This window comes from Anolis sagrei, chromosome 4 (assembly GCF_037176765.1).
Source record: "Anolis sagrei isolate rAnoSag1 chromosome 4, rAnoSag1.mat, whole genome shotgun sequence".
Lineage (NCBI taxonomy): Eukaryota > Metazoa > Chordata > Lepidosauria > Squamata > Dactyloidae > Anolis > Anolis sagrei.
This window is the reverse complement of record NC_090024.1, coordinates 12,342,956-12,366,233: the sequence shown is the minus strand read 5'-3', so window position 1 is coordinate 12,366,233 and position 23,278 is coordinate 12,342,956. Positions and strand designations below refer to the sequence as shown.

General features: G+C 38.6%; 1 protein-coding gene across 2 annotated transcripts in view; it reads right to left on the bottom strand.

Moving 5' to 3' along the window:
• COL22A1 (collagen type XXII alpha 1 chain) overlaps nt 1-23,278 on the bottom strand; it is a 199,967-nt gene that overhangs the window by 63,891 nt on the left and 112,798 nt on the right. For both annotated transcript variants that reach the window (XM_067467272.1, XM_060775911.2), the window contains exons 20-33: nt 22,399-22,434; nt 21,568-21,597; nt 20,721-20,774; nt 20,077-20,130; nt 16,290-16,343; nt 13,041-13,094; nt 12,268-12,312; nt 10,812-10,865; nt 9,491-9,544; nt 7,320-7,364; nt 6,381-6,443; nt 6,036-6,089; nt 4,393-4,434; nt 3,901-3,933 (exon numbers count right to left, since the gene is read on the bottom strand). In XM_067467272.1, coding sequence (XP_067323373.1) covers nt 3,901-3,933; nt 4,393-4,434; nt 6,036-6,089; nt 6,381-6,443; nt 7,320-7,364; nt 9,491-9,544; nt 10,812-10,865; nt 12,268-12,312; nt 13,041-13,094; nt 16,290-16,343; nt 20,077-20,130; nt 20,721-20,774; nt 21,568-21,597; nt 22,399-22,434 — 672 coding nt within the window. The remainder of the gene's footprint in view (nt 1-3,900; nt 3,934-4,392; nt 4,435-6,035; nt 6,090-6,380; nt 6,444-7,319; nt 7,365-9,490; nt 9,545-10,811; nt 10,866-12,267; nt 12,313-13,040; nt 13,095-16,289; nt 16,344-20,076; nt 20,131-20,720; nt 20,775-21,567; nt 21,598-22,398; nt 22,435-23,278) is intronic.

Sequence of the window (23,278 nt, the reverse complement as noted above, 5' to 3'; positions counted from 1 at the left end):
CTCCTGACATGAAAAAAAATCAATTAATTGTCTCTCATCCCACTTTTTCAGCTGCTTTTAAAATGTTCTTATTTATCTCTCCTTCTCCACTTTCTGCCTTAAAATCATGCAATTTTAATTGCCACAAATGAAGTAAAAATACAAAAGTAGTTTGTATTCAGTTAACTCAGAAAAAAGAGAACAGGGAGAAGACTCATGCCCTTTCTAGTAGGTTCAGATAAAAGCAAACGGATGCAGTCTCTCATAGTTTATGTGTCCTTCCTTATTAATAATGTTTCCAATTTTGATCAAATTCTGATGCAACTTGTCCAACATACATTCTAGTTTTTGTCTATGAAATGATGGAAGTTATAGATGATGGAGATCTCCAGGTTAGAGAAAACTGTGGGAAAGAGTACAAGAATGGGCAAATTATGGGATAATACTATAAGAAGGGAAGTCTTAAGAGGTCAGGCTCACATTGAGAGTTGAGACAATGTATCTTACTTCCAATTTATCATTTGGTTGGTTATCAGATTGCTGTGTTGACAATATGGGCACAGTTTTCCATAGTCACAGTTGTTGTGTGCCTCCAAGTCATTTTTTACCTATGGCAATCTATGACCTGATATCATAGCATTTTCTGGAGCTGAGAGTTTGTGACTCAACCAAAGTCACCCAGTGGGTTTCCATGACTAAGAGGATAATCAAACCCTGGTTTCCAGAAACATAGTTCAACACATTAACCATTACACCATGGTGGCCTTCAACATCGTAGACGTATTATCATTCAGAGATATTGTGGGGCTATGGTAGAGGAAACAAGAGTAAGGCAAGTACCAAAAAATAAATTGTTTTAGAAAAAAATCCTACAAAACCTCTGAGGATGCTTGCCATAGATGAAGGTGAAACGTCAGGAGAAAATGCCTTTAAAACATGGCCATATAGGCTGGGGAAAAAAAACCCTACAACAACCTAATCCTACAAAATGTTTATTTTTAAAATGTTTTGGCTGTAGAGTGCCAAAAGCTTTCAGAACCTGCTCTACATCAGAAAGGAAGCCGCTAGTATCACTTGTGAAGAATTGCTGCTGCCATCTGGTGGTCCAGAAAAGAACAACAGGATGACATGAATGACTTGAATAATGAACTTCTCCCTTCAATTTGCTAGCACTGATTGCTAAATTGGGAAAAGATTGATACAGCCATTCCAAGCTTGCGTTTCCTCCTTCAACAACAAAATTACAAAAAAGTACAACGTTACACATTTATTACATTAACAACAAGGATAATCTTCAAAAAGGTATAGGCACATCAATGTCACCATGGAAACTGGGGCAGTCAATTAATCTTGTGAAGCTGATTTAATGTTTCTTCTGCTGTTTGTTTATACAGGTGAGTTGAAATGAACTGTGAAAAGTATATTACCAATTTACTAAAAGAGAGAGAGAGAGAGAGAGAGAGAGAGAGAGACAGCAGAAATATCTGAGCTTGACAATCCAAGTACAAATGAACAGCTATTAGGGCTGTGCATGGGTCAGTGTTTCAAAACAAGCTCTGACTGTTTTGGTTGTTTCTGTTCTTTTGCCCAGCCATAACAGCATGGACGTAGCCACCACTTTTTCCAGCTACAACAGACCAGCTGTCACAAAAATGTAATATGCAGATTTGATAAATGTGGATATAATAATGATGGGTGGGAATGAATGGAAGAATGGAAGTTGTATGAGTGGAGTTAATAATTTTGGAAACACCAGTATAATATTAAGGCCTGCAATAATTAACTACCTGCTTGCTGGGCTGTGGTTGGAAGTTGCTAATAAGAACTGAAAAGCCAACTCTGATAAGAAGTGGGACAGTGATAACAGAAATGTTTACAATGTTAAGAAGGAAGTCAACATAAGATCAACACCGATCAAAAAGAATTAACATCTGGTCAGGAAACTGAGATGGAGCCAGGATGGAATAAGTCTATCATTAATTTACAACTTTGGGACTACATCAACAGAATATTCCTGTAAAAGACTCAGTCTAATAATGCTCAAAGTGTGGCAGACCTGAGGAGTCTGGTCCACCCGCTATGCTCTGCTCCATGGGAAGGAGAGAGATAGTGTATGTATGCAGAGTGGCAGATTTGCACGGGAGCAGTCTGGTCATTTTGGCCTTCTTTCTCAAGGGAAGAGGAAGAAGTGCGCTTTTGGAGATCTGGTCCTTGGCATTGTTCTTAGGGAAAGTTGTTTTGGCATTTCAGCGTTTTGAAGTTTTGGCCTTATGTAACTATGCATTGACAGGCTGCAGGAAAACAGGGTCTGGCCTAATAGTTGCTTCTCCAAGGAGGGAGAATATTTGGGTGCATGAGGATGAGTACATGTACATGTGTGTGAATGTTGAGTGAAAATGTAATTCCCTTTTGTTTGTTTGTTAGCTAGCTATGTAATTGTAAATCAAATGTAGTTGCATGGAATCTGTATGTCTAATGTCATTCTTTGGCTAAATGTTTTCTGTAATCTGATATACCCTCTCACACTGGAAATTGCAATAAAAAGAACCTATGCGTTAAAGTGACTGAGAAGTTATTCATGACACAGCTGCTGCCAAAAACAGTTGTATGTCCAATGGGTTTCCCTGTGAGCTCTGCTTCCTGCCTTAGCCAATCAGAATAAGAAGGCCACTTACATGCTCGGTGTTCTAACTCAGTGCCTTTGCTGCTCTTAGGATTGCTTTGTTTGCTTTTGGGCTCAATTCCAATCTTTTCTTTTGGTAATTTCATTTATTTTTCTTAGTTTAATATCTTTTTTAGTATTTCACTAGGGAAGTGAGGGTGGGCATGCCTTTGGGGTGGCCTGTGAAAGGGCATTTGGGAGGTATTTGTTTAAATATTGCAATGGCTTACTGAAGGGAGAGGATAGCCTGACTCCCTTGAGTTCCCCACGGGGAGAATTTAATTCCTCCCCAGGTCTCGTTGAAGGTTATGAGGAGAGACAACCCCAGAAAAAAATGGCTTGCTAAGTGTGATGCCTCAAGACAGGTCTAGATGAAGGATGTTAGAGGAAAGGAACCCAGAAAAAGTGGTTTCTTAAGTCTTATGCCTTAATCCAAGTCTACCTGAAGGATATTAGAGGAAAGGACCCAAGAAAAAAGTGGTTTCCTAAATCAGGTGCCTTAACCCAAATCTAGTTGAAGAATAGTACTAGACCTCATAAATAGTACTAGGACCTCATAAAAAGTGGTTTCTTAAGTCTTATGCCTTAGCCCAGATGTAGTTGAAGGATATGAGAGAAAAGGAACCCATAAAAAGTGGTTTCTTAAGTCTGATTCCCTAAAAATGACAGAAAGGGGAGCCTCAAAAGTTTCCCCATTGATCTATTCCCAGATTATCTGATTATCTGAGATTATCTGGCAATGGAGACTCATTTAATCTAGTTCAAACCATATAATCTGGTGTCAGATCCTGGGATATAGGGCAGTGTAGAAGGGACCTAAGATAATAAATGGAGATATATTTTGGGGGATTTTTGCTCATTTCATTGTTCAGGGTCAGTTATATGGAAAGGAGGCACTGCCTCTATCCAGCTTGCTGTTGCGATTATTTACTGCCTTTTGGTTTTGATTTGAGGCAACCTTTAAAGTGAGAGACCTCCAAGAGACCCATGCATTGACAGCTTTGTTAAATGGGTGTATAGTCACATGTTTAATGGCAACTACAACTTTGCCCTATGAGCATGTTTTCAATCCAAGGAAAACAATCACATGGTCTTACAGAAATTTTCATATCCAAATTCCATTATCCCTAGCCAATGTAGGGAATGGTGAGGAATGTTGGGAGTTGAAGCCAATATCTGGATGGTTGCTTAATATCTAACCTGGGTTTAATTTACCAGACTGACAACAAGGAAGTCAAATGTAAAAAATGGTTACTCACAGGGACTCTAGGATGAGGGGTCATCAGGGAGGTCTAGAACAGGAACAAATAAAAAGAAGAGATGAATCTTAGATAGTGGAGTGAATAAGCAGATATTAACTCACTATGTTTGCTATCTGCCAAATTGATTGTGTTTATTAGCTTTGCCTTTCTTTACCTTTACTTTATTATGTTATTAGATAAATGAATGATAGATGAATGTCATAGACAAAAAGATCTATATATAATCTATTCACAGCACAGCAACAAATAAATACAGTGTAGGAAAATATTGAATCAAATATTGTGATAAAAAGATAATTTTGACAGAGCTAATTTCCTTACTATGTTTGTCATAGAGAAGAGGTGTTTTTCTTTCCAGGGGGTCATGCAAATCCATGATTTCCCCATATCACAAAATGAATAATCAATACCAATACAATCATCAAATTGTACCAATTTACAGGCACGGCTCACTTATCACTATATAATTCTGAAAAATGTGATACTCACCGTTCCTGGTAAGCCTGGGGGGCCAGGGGCGCCAACGTCACCCTATAAAATGTTATATGAAGAGGTAAAAAAAATGAGAGTACAGCACATCTTATGCAATCCAAGCACTGGTTGATTGATCAAATGACTGATCAATCAATCTACCTTTCACCTGATATCACAGGTTTGTAGGATTGCACACAAGTAAAATAAAAACAAGCTAAGATTAAACATTTCCAACCTTCGGCTTATACTCGAGTCAATAAATGTTCCTAGTTTTTTGTGGTAAAATTAGGTGCCTTGGCTTATATTTGTATTGGCTTATACTCAAGTATAAGTATGATACTTTTCTTATGTTGCTAATGCTGTTGAAATTTTCTTGCCTGGATTTCATGACTCATTTTCTCTCACCTGTATTGATATTTTTCAGATCATCTTAACTTCCAACAACAACATGTAGACTGGTGATTCCTACATTATCATTGTTTTTCTTCTCCTGTATAATTGTTAACATTTTTGTTTGATGGTGAAACCATTATTTATTTATTTATTATTTACCTTACTTATATACCACTGTTCTCAGCCCGAAAGCGACTCACAGCGGTTCACAACAAATATGAACAGCAAAAATTCAGTGCTACAGTATAGAAACAGTTAACAACCTAACACATTACACAATTAATAAACAGTTACTACAATACCCATTCACTGTCGTCTCGTCATCAAAAACATGTTCCAGATTCGTCATCCATTGTTCCATTCCAGTGTTCATTAACCAATCATTGCACTAATTATTGGAACGCCTGCTCAAACAGCCAGGTCTTCACTTTTTTGCAGAATACCATTAGAGATGGTGCTAGTCAAATGTCCGTAGGAAGGGCGTTCCACAGCCGAGGAGCCACCACCGAGAAGGCCCTATCTCTCGTTCCCACCAGCCGAGCTTGAGAAGCAGGCGGGATCGAGAGCAGGGTCTCCTTGGAAGATCTCAAAGTCCTGGTGGGTTCATAGGCAGAGATGCGGTCGGATAGGTAGCTTGGGCCGGAACCATTTAGGGCTTTAAAGGCCAATGCCAGCACTTTGAATTCAGCCCGGTAGCAGATCGGTAGCCAGTGGAGTTGGCGCAACAGGGGGGTTGTATGCTCCCTGCGCTCCGCTCCTGTTAAAATCATGGCTGCCGAGCGTTGGACTAGTTGGAGCTTCCGAGCTGTCTTCAAAGGCAACCCCACGTAGAGAGCGTTGCAGTAGTCTAAACTACTGCGGGACTTACCAGCTTTCCGCAGGGCATGTAAGACATACCTGTTCCGACAGGCTTTTAATGTTTGATACTGTTGTTTTTAAATTGTTTTAAATTGCTTTTAAATTTTGTTAGATTTTAGCCATTCTTGTAAGCCGCTCCGAGCCCCAGGGGAGTGGCGGCATATAAGTTTAAATAATAAATAAATAAATAAATAAATAAATAAAATAAACGGGATGTAACCAGAGCGTGGACTACCGTGGCCAAGTCAGACTTTCCAAGGTACAGCTTTGAAAACTTGAATAATACATTTCATGCATTTTTGCCTGGCCCAGTAAAGGTTTAGCTGCAATTTGGAAGCTGTATTTTGCTGTATGTCCAACATGGCTACCCCTAGATATATGTTGTTACAAATGTTGACAGGACTCACCTTATCACCTCTTTCTCCTTTGAAGCCAGGAAGCCCGGCTCTCCCTTTTTCACCCTGTAAAGCACAGAACAAAATCAGGTGCTTATTCAACCATAGTGGGCAGCATTCATGTGTACCAATATGACGCAGTGAATCAACATTCAAGTGGAAACATTTTACAACAGCACTTGCATAAAAGTATAAAATCAGAACAGTGAGAAAACAGCAAGTTTTAATGCTTCCAAGCAAATTTTAGTTGGAAAGGGATCAGCTCTAAACAACCTGTTCATTATCTTCTATTCTTCAAGCAGAAGCCCCTTTCCTTCAAGCTCTGCCCTAAATAAACCAACACTCCAAAATACTTGCATGATCTCCCTTTTCTCCTCTCAGTCCTGGCAAACCAGATGGGCCTGGAAGGCCAGCTTCACCCTAAAACAAGGACAGAGAACAACGGGGTTAAGAAAACACTAGTGCCTTCTCTGTGTCAACATGCAGTGCAAATATCACCCTCTTTCTAATATTTACATAATTAGCAAACGGACACACCTTGTTCAGGCATTCTACTTGTGGTTAACACAACAGTAAGTCTGAATGTGATATAATTGAGGTGGTGAACATGTTCACTGTAGGTTCTTGTGGGTTTTTTCAGGCTATATGGCCATGTTCTAGAGGCATTTTTTCCTGACGTTTCACCTGCATCTATGGCAAGCATCCTCAGAGGAAAAAATGCCTCTAGAACATGGCCATAAAGCTCAAAAAAACCCACACAAACCTAGTGATTCCAGCCATGAAAGCCTTTGACAATACATGTTCACTGTAGTTTTCAGTACAAAACTAACTTATTGGAGGAATAGGGTTCAACTCCTTGGATAGCTCATTTAAAGTCTAGACTAAAACTCACTGTTCTGTTGGCAATAGAATAATCATGAAAGGGCTATAATAAATATGATAGGAATGGTAACTATATAGTGATCCCACATACAGGGCAACTTTTCAAGAGAGAGGACCTCTCCTATTAATTTGGAACCCTGATTTTCCACAAGCTATGAAAAGCACACATGGACTGAAAATGTTCACCTTCAGAAAGTCACTCTCTCCATGGGAAGACTGACAAAAACATTGGTGTCTGGGGGCGGGGATGGGCACACTTGTACTGTCCCTTGCTTCATGAAATGTCCCCTTCGATCACCCTTTCTAATGGTCACCATCTTGAATCCCACAAACTTCCTAGTGAAATTGCCTCTCATCTGCTTGGTTTGGTGAGGCTGTTCTGGTTTGATATAAATCTAAATCAGCAATGCATACCCTTTCACCCACAAGACCTGGTCGGCCAGGCTCTCCAGTTTCACCCTGAAAATATATTTAAAAGAAAGTAACAGTTTTATTATAGACGACATTCAGTAGTCAATTTATCTCTTAAAGTTCTGTACTGTTTTTTAAGCCCAGAAAAGTTTTGCCCGATGGGACAAGGACATATAGCTCTTAATGCTGGGGGTCTTTATTTCTCTCTTGACTCCAGTTAACTACCTGGTCCATAATTTTCCTGGTCATAAAATCATGTCCAAGGATGGCATTCCTTTTATTATTTCATTGGGAGGAGTGATTTTAGACAGGCAGCATGTCCTCTGCAAAGCCAAAGGATGTGACCTGCCATATTTGTTTACTCTTGCTTTTAAGCTTTAATATCAATGTAGCATAAACTAGGCATTTGTTTTAATTTCTTCCATTCTCTGGCCATGTAATGATCCAAGACACATGAATGTAAACAAGATAGAGCCAGCTACATCTGAATTTCAGTTTGATTTTGTATCTTTTCACCTTCCACTGCACACAATTATAGCACCATGATGCTAATTTACCTTTCATGGATGCATCTTATGAAATCCTAGGGTTTGATGAGGCACTGGGTCTTTCTGGCTAAATATGTATGTGTGACTTCAAGTTGCATATTGACATATGGCAACCTCTGAATTTCAAAGCATTTTCTTCAGCAAGGGCCACTCAGATGTAGTTTTGTTGGTTACTCCTTTTAAAATATAGCTTACAGCACCTGGTATTTCTTGACAGTCTCTTATTCAAGAACTAACAAGGGCTGACTCTGCTTAGCCTCCAACATCAGAGAGGATCTGGTGTCTCTAGGGTATTTTAGGCTAGGATTCTAAAAATACATATAAAATATATAAAAAATACACATCCCTAAACTGCTAATTCCAGTATTCCATAGGATGGAACCACAGTCATTATGCTATAATTTTCAGGCTTGCTATTTGGAAGATTTGAATCAAGGATTACCTAAGTTTCTATTTCAAATGAACACTAGAAAGGCAAGTTTTTTCAGCTTTGTTTGTGCCATTAGGTCATGGCAACATGATTCTGGCCATTCTGTTCACAAAGTAGCCAAGATGTTTTGTACAATGGAGAACATGCATGCAACTACACCCTACATTTCACATTTTCAGTAAATGTAGGGTGGCTTCCGATAACAAAGGTAATAAATAGCCCCAAATATATGACTTTTGTTATTGTTATTTCCCATCTTATGACTCCAAAAGATCCAATCATTAACAGGCCTGCTCAGTTCGCAAAGCTTTAGGGCCATGCTTCCATGCTTGTGTTTGTCCACCTATAATACTGTCTTCTTTCTTTTAATCTCTTCCCTACCTTATCATTGTTTCCAATGAGTTATGTTTTCTAAGGATATGTAGAAATTAGGCCTGGGTAACAATGGAAAAATTTGTTTCTAAAATCGATTCATTTTTTGGGGTTTTTTGCGTTTCGATATTTAAAAGAATTCTGATTTTTTTTTAAAAAAAGTTCGATATTTACGAAATTTCATAAATGGTAAAAAATTACAAAACAATAATGAAACAATAACGAATCGATTCGCTAATGGCGGACGCGACCGCGCAATACGCTAAAAAACCTCCAAATGGGACAGGGGGAACTTCTGAAGCTTCTCTCTCCCTCTGTTGTTGACTGTTGGTGTGATATTATAATTTTTTTTTACTAATTAAACAAAGAACAACTATAAAACTTGCCCCAGACATGCGGAAATAATAACGAAACGACCTCAAACCAATAACGAAACGAATACATAACGAAATACGAAGCATTTACGAAACGAATTGAAAAATTCGTTTCGTTTTTAAGCTGCTCCAGAATGGTTCGTTATCGCTTCGTTAACAAAAAAAAACGAATTTTTAACGAATTATGAATTAACGAAACGAAACCGCCCAGCCCTAGTAGAAATTATAGTTTGAGTTTTAAATGGAACAGACTCTAGGGCACATTTATTTATTATTTTGGTGATGCATCAGTAAAATTCCACTTTGGCATAACATTTTGAATGTGTTGGATTTTTAAATATTTTCTCATTGCCTAACTTGTGCAGAGAAATCGGAAATACCACAGTAATTAAATTTAATAACAGAGCAGAAATCTCTCCCTCCTCCTTTCCCCATGCACTTTTATTTTACCTTGGGTCCCATTTTCCCAGGAAAGCCATCTTCTCCTCTGTCTCCTCGCTCTCCCTGTAAAGAATGCAAACAAAAGTTAGAGAAACAATTTATATAATTCAACTACTAATTTTTAGATAATATGCATATGTGATCCATTAAAAAGTGGTTCAAAAAGTCAAAACTGGGGGGGGGGGTGGCATTTCATTTCAAAAATGTTTCTAATGTATTATTACTGAAAATTTTGTTACTATAACAAGATTAACAAGATTTTGTTACTATCTTGTTATAGTAATTGCTCATAATTACTATAATTGGGGAAGATTTAAGGGCTCCTTTCTTCCTCATTTTTACAGGTATTGTGGTAAAATTTGCTACAATAGTAGAACACATGTACCACTCTTAGTCCACCAAAGTACAGAATGTTTCACTTATTCATGGAATCTTCCTGAGCATTGCATTCTGGAAATGTAGTTTATGGCAGGGCCTTTTGAATTCTCTGGTATTGGACTCCTCACTTCCCAAACTACAGTTCCCAGAGTTCTGTGCTTTTCCCAACAAACTCGTCTTTCTTCTTCCTTTTCCAGCCTCTTTTAATGGCAAGAGGCTATTAATTTACAGGGGAAGACCAAGGCACTAAGGCAGCCTTTTTGGTTTTGCCTTGCACTAAATATGAAACTGGCTTTGGGAGCCTTCCAAGATTTACAAAACTAAAATGAAAAAGTATGGAGAAAGTTTTGATTCTTATTTTTTTTTGTCTTGGGCCATGTCCACGTATCAGATATCAATCCAGAATTATGAATTTTGCAAATTTGGTCTGACTTATGAGGACTAACCAAAAATGCACACCACTAATAATATTTGTGCATTTTTGTGAGTTTTCTGGGCTGTACATAATATTTGTTGTTAATTTTCATCATGTTGGCTGACACTTATGATAAACCTCTCAATAAGAGACCTCCTAGATCAATGATTCCTACAATTTAGTCCTCTAAATGTTTGGACTTCAATTCCTAGAAGTCTAAGCCATCTTTGCCAACAGTTGAAAACAGTTGAAAGTTGATGGTGCTACAGCTGGACATCACCATCTTCAAGGAAGTCTGGACAATGGGATAGGCTCTGAATCAGATCATATTCCATTATCCAGTCTGTCCTGAAGCCAAAGTAGGGCAAAGTCAATTTAATGATGGGAAAAAAATCAGAACACTCACCGGAAGACCGTGGATTTCATTGGAAGGGAAATGAATTTGAGGTGAGTCTGGGTTTCCTTGCCAATGCAGATTTCCCTATCAACCTAATTTAGCTGAATATCAGAATTATTTTATCAAATTGCACTACTTACTTTTGAACCAGGAAGTCCAGGTAAGCCTTCCAGACCAGGTTTTCCAGGTAAACCCTAAAGAAAAGAGTTGTAAAACAAGACACATATATCAGTTTTAATAATGCAGTGTGCTTTGCCTTCCACTTTCTAAAGGAGAAGTTAATCTGTTGCAGAAAGATGACTAATATATAATGACATCAGGCCTTGTGAACTAGGTCACATCAGTCACTTTGGAAGATGCATGAAGTACAACCATGAATTTCAAATACTTGGGAAGAAGTAGGTGAGAGAAGGCAGGAATAGAGATGGGACAACAAATCATGGCCATGATATTGCATCAAGGAGGCAATGCTATACACCTGAATGTGTACCGCACTTTGATGCATATGTACAATGCACATTCATGTACTATATTCCTTGTGCATTATTCATACACTAATCTGTACAATATGCATTGGACAACCATTTTGAAATGAAATCACATGCCGAACTCCACTTCTGCAACCATGAAGTAAATGTGAACAATCCATGGCAGACAAAATATCCAACTGCTTCCATAAGGGAATAATTGTCCAATCACTTTTTGTTGCATTTCTTGTGTAGATATTTTGATTTTGTAACTCTCTTTGTATCCCATTTCTTTGTCAAAATATAGATGATGAAATGATGATGATGCCTGGAATACTTCAGATTAGTACCCTCCCCTGACCCAATGATGGAAGTACCAGCAAACTGGACTTCCTTCTTCCCATGCAGCCTTGATCGTACATGGTCCAGACTGAACCGAAGTGGGATTTGCTCTCATGAAACATACTTAAGATCATAGTAGATTCAGTTTTTTATTCCATTACAGCAGTCTTGCAAGTAACCACTAGATGTCAGGAATGCCAAAGAAAAGATGCAAAGACTTATTCAATTTTTTACTTATGTAAAAAACCTGTGTCTCTTTCACATGAAAAGGTTTTAATACCACTTTGGTAGTATGACTGCATGCTATGGAATCCTTGGATTTCCAATTTCATGAAGTACTACAGCTCTGTAGGAGACAATTCAAAATTCCTAATGAAGCTGCAAATCCAAGGATTCCACAGAATGGAGCTATGCCAGTGATACTGAAGTGTTATGACTAATATGAAAGAGATCCTACCTAAAGGTCAGTGGCGGTCGTCAGTGTGTTATTTTGTTTCATTTTCACAATTGACTAATTCAACAAGAATACATATGAGTCATCAAATCCAACCTCAGTCCATTATGTAGGAATACATAATCAAAGCACTCCAAAGAGACGGCCAACCATATTCTGCTTTAAACCTCCAAAGAAGGAGACTCCATCATGCTTGGAGGCTTCAGTTCTGTTTACACATGCACCTAACCTCCCGAATCAAACATGTGGGCTTGAATACTTTAGCATTCTTATCTACCCATTTATACTTCAACAAAAATGAGGATTTTTTTAAAAAAGCTTTCAAACACTTACAGGTGGTCCCTGCTGTCCATTTTTCCCCATTTCTCCAGGCAGCCCCTAAAAAACAAAGAAAACGTCTGATTGTGGCTTTTACATTGTCATATTATTTCCCCCCAACCCTTTGTTCAAAGGCAGATGTAATGTATGGCTTAAAAATGGAACCTGAAAAGAAATATCTTTTGGACTGTTTACCCAGAATCTTCAAGTCAGTATGATCCCAGGCTACACTGGTTGGAGGATTGTATCTACATCAGTCAGATCTGCCTCCTTTATCTTCTGGAGCAGTGGTTCTCAACCTGTAGATCCCCAGGTGTTTTGGCCTAAAACACCCAGAAATCCCAACCAGTTTACCAGCTGTTAGGATTTCTGGGAGCTGAAGGCCAAAACATCTGGGAACCCACAGGTTGAGAACCACTGTTCTAGAGCTCACAACAGCACTCCAGAACTGTCATCCTTAGAGATTTGAGGGGAAACTTTACAATTTCCTAAAGTCTGGTCTTCCAGGTGTTTTGTACTTCAGTTCCCATAATTCCCCAGCATTGGCCAAAGCCACTGAGGCAGTGATTCTCAACCTTTGGTCCCCAGGTGATTTGGCTTACAACTCCCAGAAATCCCATCCAGTTTACCAGCTGTTAGGGTTTCTGGGAGTTGAAGGCCAAAACATCTGGGGACCCACAAGTGGAGAAGCACTGCACTAAGACTTTTGGATGAGTTGAAGTCCAAAATATTTGAAGGACCAGAATTTGGTAATGGAAGATAACAGTTTATGAAAACAATTTTCTTACTGAGGCACCAGCAAGGCCAGGAGAACCAGCAACTCCAGGAGATCCTGGGGGACCCTGCAAACAAATACACATAACCATATTGTTAAAAACAATAATCTACTTATTTATTTCTTCACCCCAGGCTTGAGAAGCTCTCCCCTACCCTCCGTATTACAGTAGTCTCCAACTGTTATACAGGTCCTACAGTTAATGTACAATGTTATAAATGATAAATAAACAGAAAGTTGCTTTACAATATCTTGTCAATAGAGGGGGCAAAATAACCAGAAATAAGAATAATGAAAACAGAATGTAGAAAGGTTTTTCCATTAAAAAAAATGGGGGTGAGGGGGTATTTTCACTTTGAATCCTGAAAATGTGTGATACTCTTGGAACAGAAATATTTCTTCCTAACATTACACATTAGGAAAAAAAGCAATGGTAAATGTAATACAGATGTCATTTCCTTGCACAATACTTCTGTTCCAGGATAAAGAAAGAAAGGATTAGATGGAAGGATGATAGATTGAGCAGATTAGATGGATGATATATCGAGCAATAGATGGATCATCTGCACAGAAGGTCCTGCATGACCCTGGTCCACATCACTCAGAAATTATCTACTGCTAAATGTCAATGATTTAGAAAGACCCTTGATCCCATAGAATCATAGAATCAAAGAATTGGAAGAGACCTCATGGGCCATCCAGTCCAACCCCATTCTGCCAAGAAGCAGGAATATTGCATTCAAATCACCCCTGACAGATGGCCATCCAGCCTTTGTTTAAAAGCTTCCAAAGAAGGAGCCTCCACCACACTCCGGGGCAGAGAGTTCCACTGCTGAATGGCTCTCACAGTCAGGAGGTTCTTCCTCATGTTCAGATGGAATCTCCTCTCTTGTAGTTTGAAGCCATTGTTCCGCGTCCTAGTCTCCAGGGAAGCAGAAAACAAGCTTGCTCCCTCCTCCCTGTGGCTTCCTCTCACATATTTATACATGGCTATCATATCTCCTCTCAGCCTTCTCTTCTTCAGGCTAAACATGCCCAGTTGCTTAAGCCGCTCCTCATAGGGCTTGTTCTCCAGACCCTTGATCATTTGAGTCGCCCTCCTCTGGACACATTCCAGCTTGTCAATATCTCTCTTCAATTGTGGTGCCCAGAATTGGACACAATATTCCAGGTGTGGTCTAACCAAAGCGGAATAGAGCATGGGACACTATGCTCGTATTGATGCAGGCCAAAATCCCATTGTCTTTTTTTGCCACCACATCACATTGTTGGCTCATGTATAAGCAGCTATAATGTGATGCTGCTTTCTCAATAAGCTCATTGAAACAAGTAATTATGCACAAGATACTCTGCTGTATAGTCCTATCAGATTTCTAACAAGAATATAAAAAGGTAGATTTTAATTCAACTAAGGCAGTAATCCTATCCCTATGTAATTGAAATGAAACACCATCGACTGAAGTAGGGTTTACTTTTGTGCAGCAAAGCGCTCTGATCACTTCAGTTTGGAAACATTCATTTACATAAGTCTTTGGAGAAAGTCAGTTTCATCCATTCCTTGAGTGTTGTAAACTGACTCACAAACCTGTGCACAACATAAGAAAAGTTTAAAATTCCACATCCTTTTAATTTCAACACTCTGTACTAATTATTTCTCACGTGGAATTAGTACCCACATGCATGTAGGAATTTTTAAAGATGTAGTAAAGTCTTACAAATAGTTAAGTCAGAAAACATGGTGCCAAGATCCATAGTATTCTATGAACAATGACACATACACTGCACAACAGGAAAGCAATGCATTTTGTGAAAAATTGACTTCTCAATGTTATGTGGTACCAGAGAATTTAGATCATAAGAAAGGATGATCAATATAAACAAAATAAACATGAAGAGCAATGTGTAAATCTCAAAGAATACTATCATAAACCTGTGCCGGTGAATATATCTGCCTTGAAACTAGAGTTTTGACAAAATCCTTTCCTTCACCAGGGACTTTTTATGGAGTTAACTGCATCCATTCCTCAGGTGCATGGATGTTTATGGTAATGAGAAACCTTGGCAAGTACAATAGCTCCTGACTGCTTAAAATGGTAATATAATACTCAGAAAATTACAGCAAAATGCAAAACACTTGGCCATTCCAGCACAAAGGCTCGGTACAGCTGACTGTTTTGGCTTTTTAATCATTTTAAGTGCTTGCTTTATCGCAACACAAATGAGCCAAGTCCCAAGTTATTAAGCGAGGCGGCCTGATGAGGTGAAGGCTGGTGTTATTTTAGTAAACAAAATCACTTTCTCTTCTAAACAAAACAAAACAAAAAACAGAATTATCCAGGGGCTCTCTGACTGCTAAGTATGGCCAGATTTCTGCATACAAATATCTCTGGAGAGCATCCTAGGTTTTCGGCAGAAGGGCAAGGAACTGTTTGTTGGAATAACATTTGTAAACTTGAAAGAAGGCTACGAGTCTGGGAATTTTTGCTTCCTGATGAAAAGGTTTTTATTTTCTTTGGCGTTGCTCTTCAACAATGCACCCTGAATCAAGGAGTGAGAATACAAACTCCAAAAACTCACACACCCTGGCTGCATTTATATGCATTGGGAAATTCTGGTTAATGGAGCTCCTCTTTCATCTGCCTTTTCTCATCTAGATGAACAATTCTTACAGGAAGCAAATAATTGTCTTGCACCCTCTTGAAGAGCCCTTCTTTCATTGAATCATAACCTCACATAAAACTCAAGGGTCTCAATCATTGGGTGTTCCAGTACAGAAAGGTGTATTTGCAATAAATGTGATTATGTGCTATGCAAGCCCAATGTAATTACTCAGAATTCAAACCTACTGGGCTCAACAGGTCTTGCTAGTCTGATCATCTACACTGCAGAATCAATGCAGTTTGACACCCATTTAACTGGTATGGCTTAATGCTCTGGAATTATGAGCTGCAGTTTGGTGAAACACCAGCACACTTTGTTAGACAAGGTTGAAGACCTTGTAAACATATATTTCTGATGGTCTTAGGAACCCCTTTGGCAGAGAAGGCAGAAGATCTCTTCACCTGTCCTTCTCTTCCTTTTTGGAAACAGACAGTGAATCCTCCCACCAAAAGTCCTCCTCCACTGTGATTAGTTGGCCTCTCAGCCAGCATCCCAGCCAGCATCCCAACAACTCTCAAATGCCAAGGTCTACTTTCCCCAAACTCCACCAGTGTTCACATTTGGGCATACTGAGTATTTCTAAACAGCAAGTATTACTTACGACAGGTCCTGGCAATCCATCAACTCCTGGAAGACCAATCTCACCCTTCTTGCCCTAAATAGGAAACAGAATGGGTAAATGGGTAAATTTCAACAAGAAAAAACCATGAAAATGAACAAAATATGGCTACCAATATTTGCTTTTTCGTTATTGCTTTATTGTAAATTGTCTTTTATATGTTGTACACCGCCGTGAGTCGCCCTAGGGCTGAGAACGGCGGTCAACAAATGCAGCAAATAAATAAATAAATAAATAATAAATAAAAAGCTCTAAAATTATAACAGTCAATAAAGAACAACACACAAACACAGGGGAACCCCAGACAAGAAATAATCAGGGACAGCTAATCACCTCTCAACAAAGAATTCCCCTAGGCAGTAACAACCCACACCTAAAAACAGTCAGGCCATCAAATGCTAATCAAGGTGACCAACTGAAACATTCACACCTAGCTGCAACCAACAAGAGTTCTTTCTCCCACCCTGGACATTATTCCCCAGATATATAAATCCCATTTTCCTAGTTTCCAACAGACCTTACAACCTCTGGGGATGCCTGCCATAGATGCAGGTGAAATGTCAGAAAAGAATGCTTCAAGAACATAGCCATATAGCCTGAAAAATCTACAACAACCCAAAAGAACAAGTATTCACTAATTTCCAACAATGACCTTATTCGATGTAGCCATGGTAATTAAAGAGGAAATGTGGTGCTATAATTCTGTGATGTGAAAGGGTCCCAGAGGCATTGAACAAAGTACAAATTGTGTAATCCTGGCAAAAAGTGGCTTTTGTATAGCACGAATACTCTAGACATATCCTTTACTTCCGAATAACCCTACTTTTGGTCAAGGGAAATGGGGAATCACATATCCTGTGTCATCCAGAAGGTTGAGTTTTACTTTTACTGACTTTCACCCCAAATGGGCCCAACAGCTAAAACTGTAACTTGAAGAGACCAGAATATCATCATTTTAGTTGGGCAGAAATCATGGGGTTTGGCCCAAAGCTTGGCAATCTCTCAATTTTTGACAGGAATTATTCCTTGAAATCATTATTGCATTGAGAATATATCAGGCACTAGCTAGTGTATTTCTTTTTAATATTTGCCACCATTCTGTAGGTAATAGCCATTTTTTGGGGTTGTTGGAAGTTTTTCAGGCTATATGGCCATATTCTAGATGCATTGTCTCCTGACATTTTACCTGCATCTATGACAAACATCCTCAGAGGTAGTGAGGTACCCTCACTACCTCTGAGGATGTTTGCCATAGATGCAGGCAAAACGTCAGGAGAGAATGCCTCTAGAACATGGCCATATAGACCAAAAAAAACTTACGACAACCCAGTAATTCCGGCCATGAAAGCCTTCGACAGCCATTTTTTTCTTTTCTAAGCAACAACATACTACGTAAGTAACATTTCATAGATGAAGACTAGCAAATGTGTGGCTAAGCAACAACAGATTGTGATCAAGGTGGGAAATATTATTAATGAAGATATGCACATGTCCGATTCTCTGTTATCCCACTATTTCAGATATTTTAAAAATATGCCCCTAACATTTCCCCCTTTGTTATTAGCTTCAATTACAGCAAGTTATTTTAAAGCCCAAAAGTAGTTTGGACTTGGTTAATTCAGTAGGGAGAAGAGGAAAGCAGGGAAAGGAACATGCCTTTCCTTTCCTGTGGTTGTGTGCCTTCAACTCATTCTTGACATATGGAGACCCTAAGGCAGTGGTTCTCAACCTGGGGTCCCCAGATGTTTTTGGCCTACAACTCCCAGAAATCCCAACCAGTTTACCAGCTGTTAGGATTTCTGCGAGTTGAAGGCCAAAAACATCTGGAGACCCCAGGCTGAGAACCACTGCCCCAAGGCAAAGCCATCATGGGGCTTTCTGGGGCTGAGTGTGTGTAACTCATCCAAGGTTTTGGATATGAGTTGTCATGATGATGTGGGGAATCCACAGTTGTCAAGCTAAAGGAAACTCCCGCAGCTTCCCCTAGCCTCTCTGTTCTTTCCACTTAATATATATTTGCCATTTTGAGAACACTTCATTTTTTTGTTTGTCTATATGTGTCCTTGTTTTCAGCTGTGAGATGCTGAAGGGCATGATAGGAACCCAAGTCTTCTTGGACCTAATAGAGCAAGACAGCTAATGAAGGATAACAGAGAGAATACATCACAGTAAGATTCATAATTCAAGGTTGCAGAATTTAATTTTCAGTCTTCATGATTAATTTGTTGAAAAGTTAACTTTTTTTGGCAAACCTTGGAGTGTCACCATCTGTACTGCTTGCTCATGTTGCTTAAGGCATTTTTGTACAGATCAGGTTCCAGATGAGTAACATCAGTTTGGGAAACAATGATATGCCCTTTGAAGAGGAACATGTTGCTATCATTGCAAGCAATTTTACCTGGCATTCTTTGATATTGCTATAGTGAAGAATCAAGGAAAAAATAAACCTATCACTCAGTTTACAGTGGACTCATTGTATCCACTGTCTGAGAACCTCCCCCTCCCCACCGCCATTGCATACCAAAGACCATGGATGTTCAAATTTCATTATATACAAAGGCATAATAAAATTATGTAACTTATATCAAATGGCAAAATTAAATCATACTTTATTTTGGAATATATTTAAAATTTCTGTGAATTTCAAGCAGAACAACTACCAAACTTCAAATATTCACATTAGTGCAATATTACTTAGTTCTGAATTTTTCCATCCCGACTTCTGGCTACCTTTGATTACATGTACAACAACTAGCTCCATGTATATGTCTGTGAGAAAGAGAAAGAGAAAATGCCTCAAATGTGCAGGGCATTTGAGTTTGTATACTTGACATTAGGCTATATAAGAACATTTGGGTCATTCCAAAGATAGTGGTAAACATTAGCAATACCAGAAATGGCCATTATAGCCTAAAACATATATATATATATATATATATATATATATACACACACACACACACACACACACACACACACCTCCTCTTATTCAGACAGAATTTTTTTCTTATACACTTGTTCTGCTCCTAGGTATTTTATTTGAGCTCCTGAGCTTTGAGGGCAATCCTTAACCACTGACACCTAGTGTCACCAAATGGATTAATATGTCCAGTTGATACCCACAAAGAACCACACTCAGTTTTGGTATAAAGAAATTATGAGATCCACTAGTATTTAATAACTGAGAGGACTGCTCATCAGAGTATAGACAACCTTTCATCATATTATAAATGGTTCTTTGAGAAGAAGCAATATCTAACATGGCTTTATTAAAATCTTGTGATGTATGACATACTCAAGTCAAGAAATCAATGCAAAATGAACTGAAGACCTCCTCGTCTCTCAGCCACCAGCAAAAAGTTGGCTATACAATTAAAGGATTATTCATTGGTCCAGAAAGGCTCCCCCACCCCAAAGACATGTTGTCAAGTCCTTATCCTTTCCCACACACCCATTCGTATTGTAAATCTTTATACATTTCATTCTCAGAAGCAAAAACCAATAACTTTACTACTTTTCTTCCTTCTGCATAAACTTATTCTTTGTAGTTCAGAAGATGTTCTGCAAGAAGAACTGTCTACTCAGAAATATGTTATGTATAAATCCAGAATAGTAAACTTTTTTGTTATCTTTCTATGTGAAGAAATCAAGAAATCAATTTTCTTTTAATTGTTTCAAATATCATTTTTGATATCAGTTGTGAAACCCAGTGCCTAGGAATCAAGATACCTGTTCTGTAGAGACATGCAAAAATAGAAATGCTGCCCACCCTTTGACCTTGTAATCCAGGAAGTCCGGGCTTGCCTTCTGGTCCTGGAGGTCCCTGTAAATGAGGCAACATTTAAGGATTACTTTTTAAAAGAAGACACCACATTCATAACTCAACAAGCTAGACAGAAATGATAATATATTAAATTACAACATAGACAATCACTTAAAAGCACATAAGTAACACATCAGTTTTAAATAACATATACAATCAATGCATATAGAGACTGTTCTTTTAAAAAATGGACAACAAATTTAGTTATCAAATCTATTGAATCTTCCAATAAATCATTCCACAATCTAGAACTAGCTGCCAAAAGTCTTCTGGGTGGCCATTGTCAACCCAGTCCTAAATTCTTGAACTAGATGTCCCTCAGAGGATCTGAGTATATCTGATGGACTGTAAGAGAGGACCCAAACTTATAGGTTACATGACCCTAAACTATGTAGAAATTTAAAGGTAATAAACCAATTAATTAGCAACTAGTGGAGTGATTCTTAGATAGGTGTGATATGATCACACTAAGTGTACCAGTAACCAATCTAGCTACCCCTTATCTAGTCCTCTCAGTCAATGCATGACTCATTTAAGATTCCAAAGTAAATTAATGAACCATAAAGGTATGGAAAAAGCAAATTACTTACTGGGCTGCCTGGTGTTCCAGGGTGTCCTATTGGCCCTCGAGGACCTGGAGCTCCCTGTAATGTAGTGTAATTTTTTAAAGTTAAATGTGGAGAAATAAAATGTTGACTTCATCACACTCTTAAACCAGGAATAGACATTGCACAGTGGGTAGATTATCATTTTCCCCAAATTCCCTCATAGGTCAATTCTGCCCACCACAGTGGTGCCCCATTGGTCAAAATAGTATTTAGATCTACACAACGTCATTTCCAGTGTTTTAAACCAAAACAGTGTAACTCATTGGGGCCTTGCTCCTATATTCTCTTCTATTACTTTATATATTTAATCAGACAATATACTGTTTCTAACAGATTGTTCTCCTAAAAGTATGAATACCACTGCACCTAATGTAGTATTATCCAGAAATACTCATTTGTTCAATAACTTCTACAGTTACAGGCAAAAAACAAGGGTGTAAATCTAAAACATACAGCATGAGTAAAACCAAGAATAGATAGATATAGCAAGAGTACTGCAGAGTTGTGCCTTCCCTTCCCCACTCCTGGGTGTCCTTAGATAATGAAAACAGACAACGCAATTTTATTTGGGACTTCTTGTGAACTAGCAAGGAGTGCGTGGGTCAGATGAATGTAACCCTTGAATAAAAGCTATTATAGGCAAGATAAACAACTTGCCAGACTCCTCTTAGATTTAAAATAAAGTTTATTCATGGTAGAGAGCTTCCAAACCACTCAGCTTGCATTGTTGTTTCTGTAGACTTTTGGGGAGGCGTTTTACCACTGACTTTGAGAGTTAGATTGCATTAAAACATTGTTGTCAGTACAAAAGTGCTTACAAAAACATTACCTGCTCTCCTTTCAAACCTTCAGTCTGCACCTGAAAGACAGAAGAGAAATATTTTCAAAAGGCAAAATGAATAAAATAACTCTCTCCCTTTTTTCTTTTATGTCAGTTCTTAAGTTGAACTAGATATGAAGCCACAGAAAATGCCTGCTGATCATAACTGAAGACTCTGGTGGTGCAATGGGTTGAAACTTTGTGCCAGCAGGACTGCTGACCGAGAGGTCAGTGGTTCAAATCTGGGGAGAGTGGGTAGAGCTCCCTCTGTCAGCTCCAGCTCCCCATGTGGAGACATGAGAGAAACCTCCCCCATGGATGGTAAAACATCAAACATCCAAGTGTCCCCTGGGCAATGTACTTGCAGACAACCAATTCTCTCACACCAGAAGCAACTTGCAGTTTGTCAACTTGCTCCTGACATGAACAAAAATAGTTGAAGATTAAGTACACAGTGGTTAGTATGAACCAATCTAGGGTATAGTCATATTCTAAATCCAGGAATACTATAAAACAATTTGGCTAATAATAATAATAATAATAATAATAATAATTTATTTCTAGTCTGCCCTCTCTTCCTGAGGATTAAGGCAACAAACAACATCATATTCTTCCATTCCACATACAGAAGTTAATTTTTATGTCAGCTAAACCTTTTGTTCAATAGTGGTAATAGGATAATACATTTTAGCATTCTTGAAGGTTCCATTGGCATCTCCCTATCAGCCCTAGCCAGACAGATCAGAGGAGCAAGGCCATATCTGAGGGACTGCAATCAAACTACATTCAAACACCCAAACAGTGAATTTGATAAACTTTTCCAATGTTGATATCACTTACTGCTGAGCCAGGTTTTCCTGGAGGTCCTATTTCACCCTAGGTTGGAAAAATACATGGAAGGAAAACAATTATGTGATTGCAAGCATTGGTTTCAGCAGCAACGTCTTGTCCTCACTAGACTTGTGCCATTCAACTGAAGATATAAATTCCATCATCTCCATTTCTACTAGGTTCTATACAACATTTCTGCTTTTGATGGTCCATATTTTTCCAAAAAGAATTTATAACTTAGTATAGTGTCCGTCTCTTAGATGACATGAAGGACAGTGTCCAGAACAGGCATTGGCAAACTTCAGCCCTCCAGATGTTTTGTATTTCAACTCCCACAATTCCTAACAGCCTACCGGCTGTTGAATTTTGCCCATGCCTGGTCCAGAACATAGGTGGCACCTCTGAGAAGGCCACAGATTTCTGCAGTAACATTCTACTAGCAGTAGAACAACACGTAAAGACTCTGTTGACTCTGCTCAATATAAAATTTTGTCTGCAATACTGTGATGTCACTCCTGTCCTGTTGGGAAAAGTTGATGAATTGGAAAACATTATTCAGTTCAACTTTTCTTGAAGTAAGATTGGCTTCTGCGATGGAATCTCTCTCCAGGTTGGCTTCACAGTTTCATCTGCTGCAAACCTGTCATCTCTCTTCCCTTTTGTCCTTAAGTGCTAAATCTGAGTATCTTCCTAGATCTGGTAGTCAGATCTCATCCAGCTGCTATTCTAAAGAACATGTATTGATTAAGAATCGGACACATTTGTAGAAATTCAAATCTGCAGTTTTATTTTATGACATTTAATTATTAAATGTAATAAATCTACACACATTCCTTTCTCCCAAAATCCTATCCAGATCATATAATCTCCCCTCCTTCTTACAGTGTCC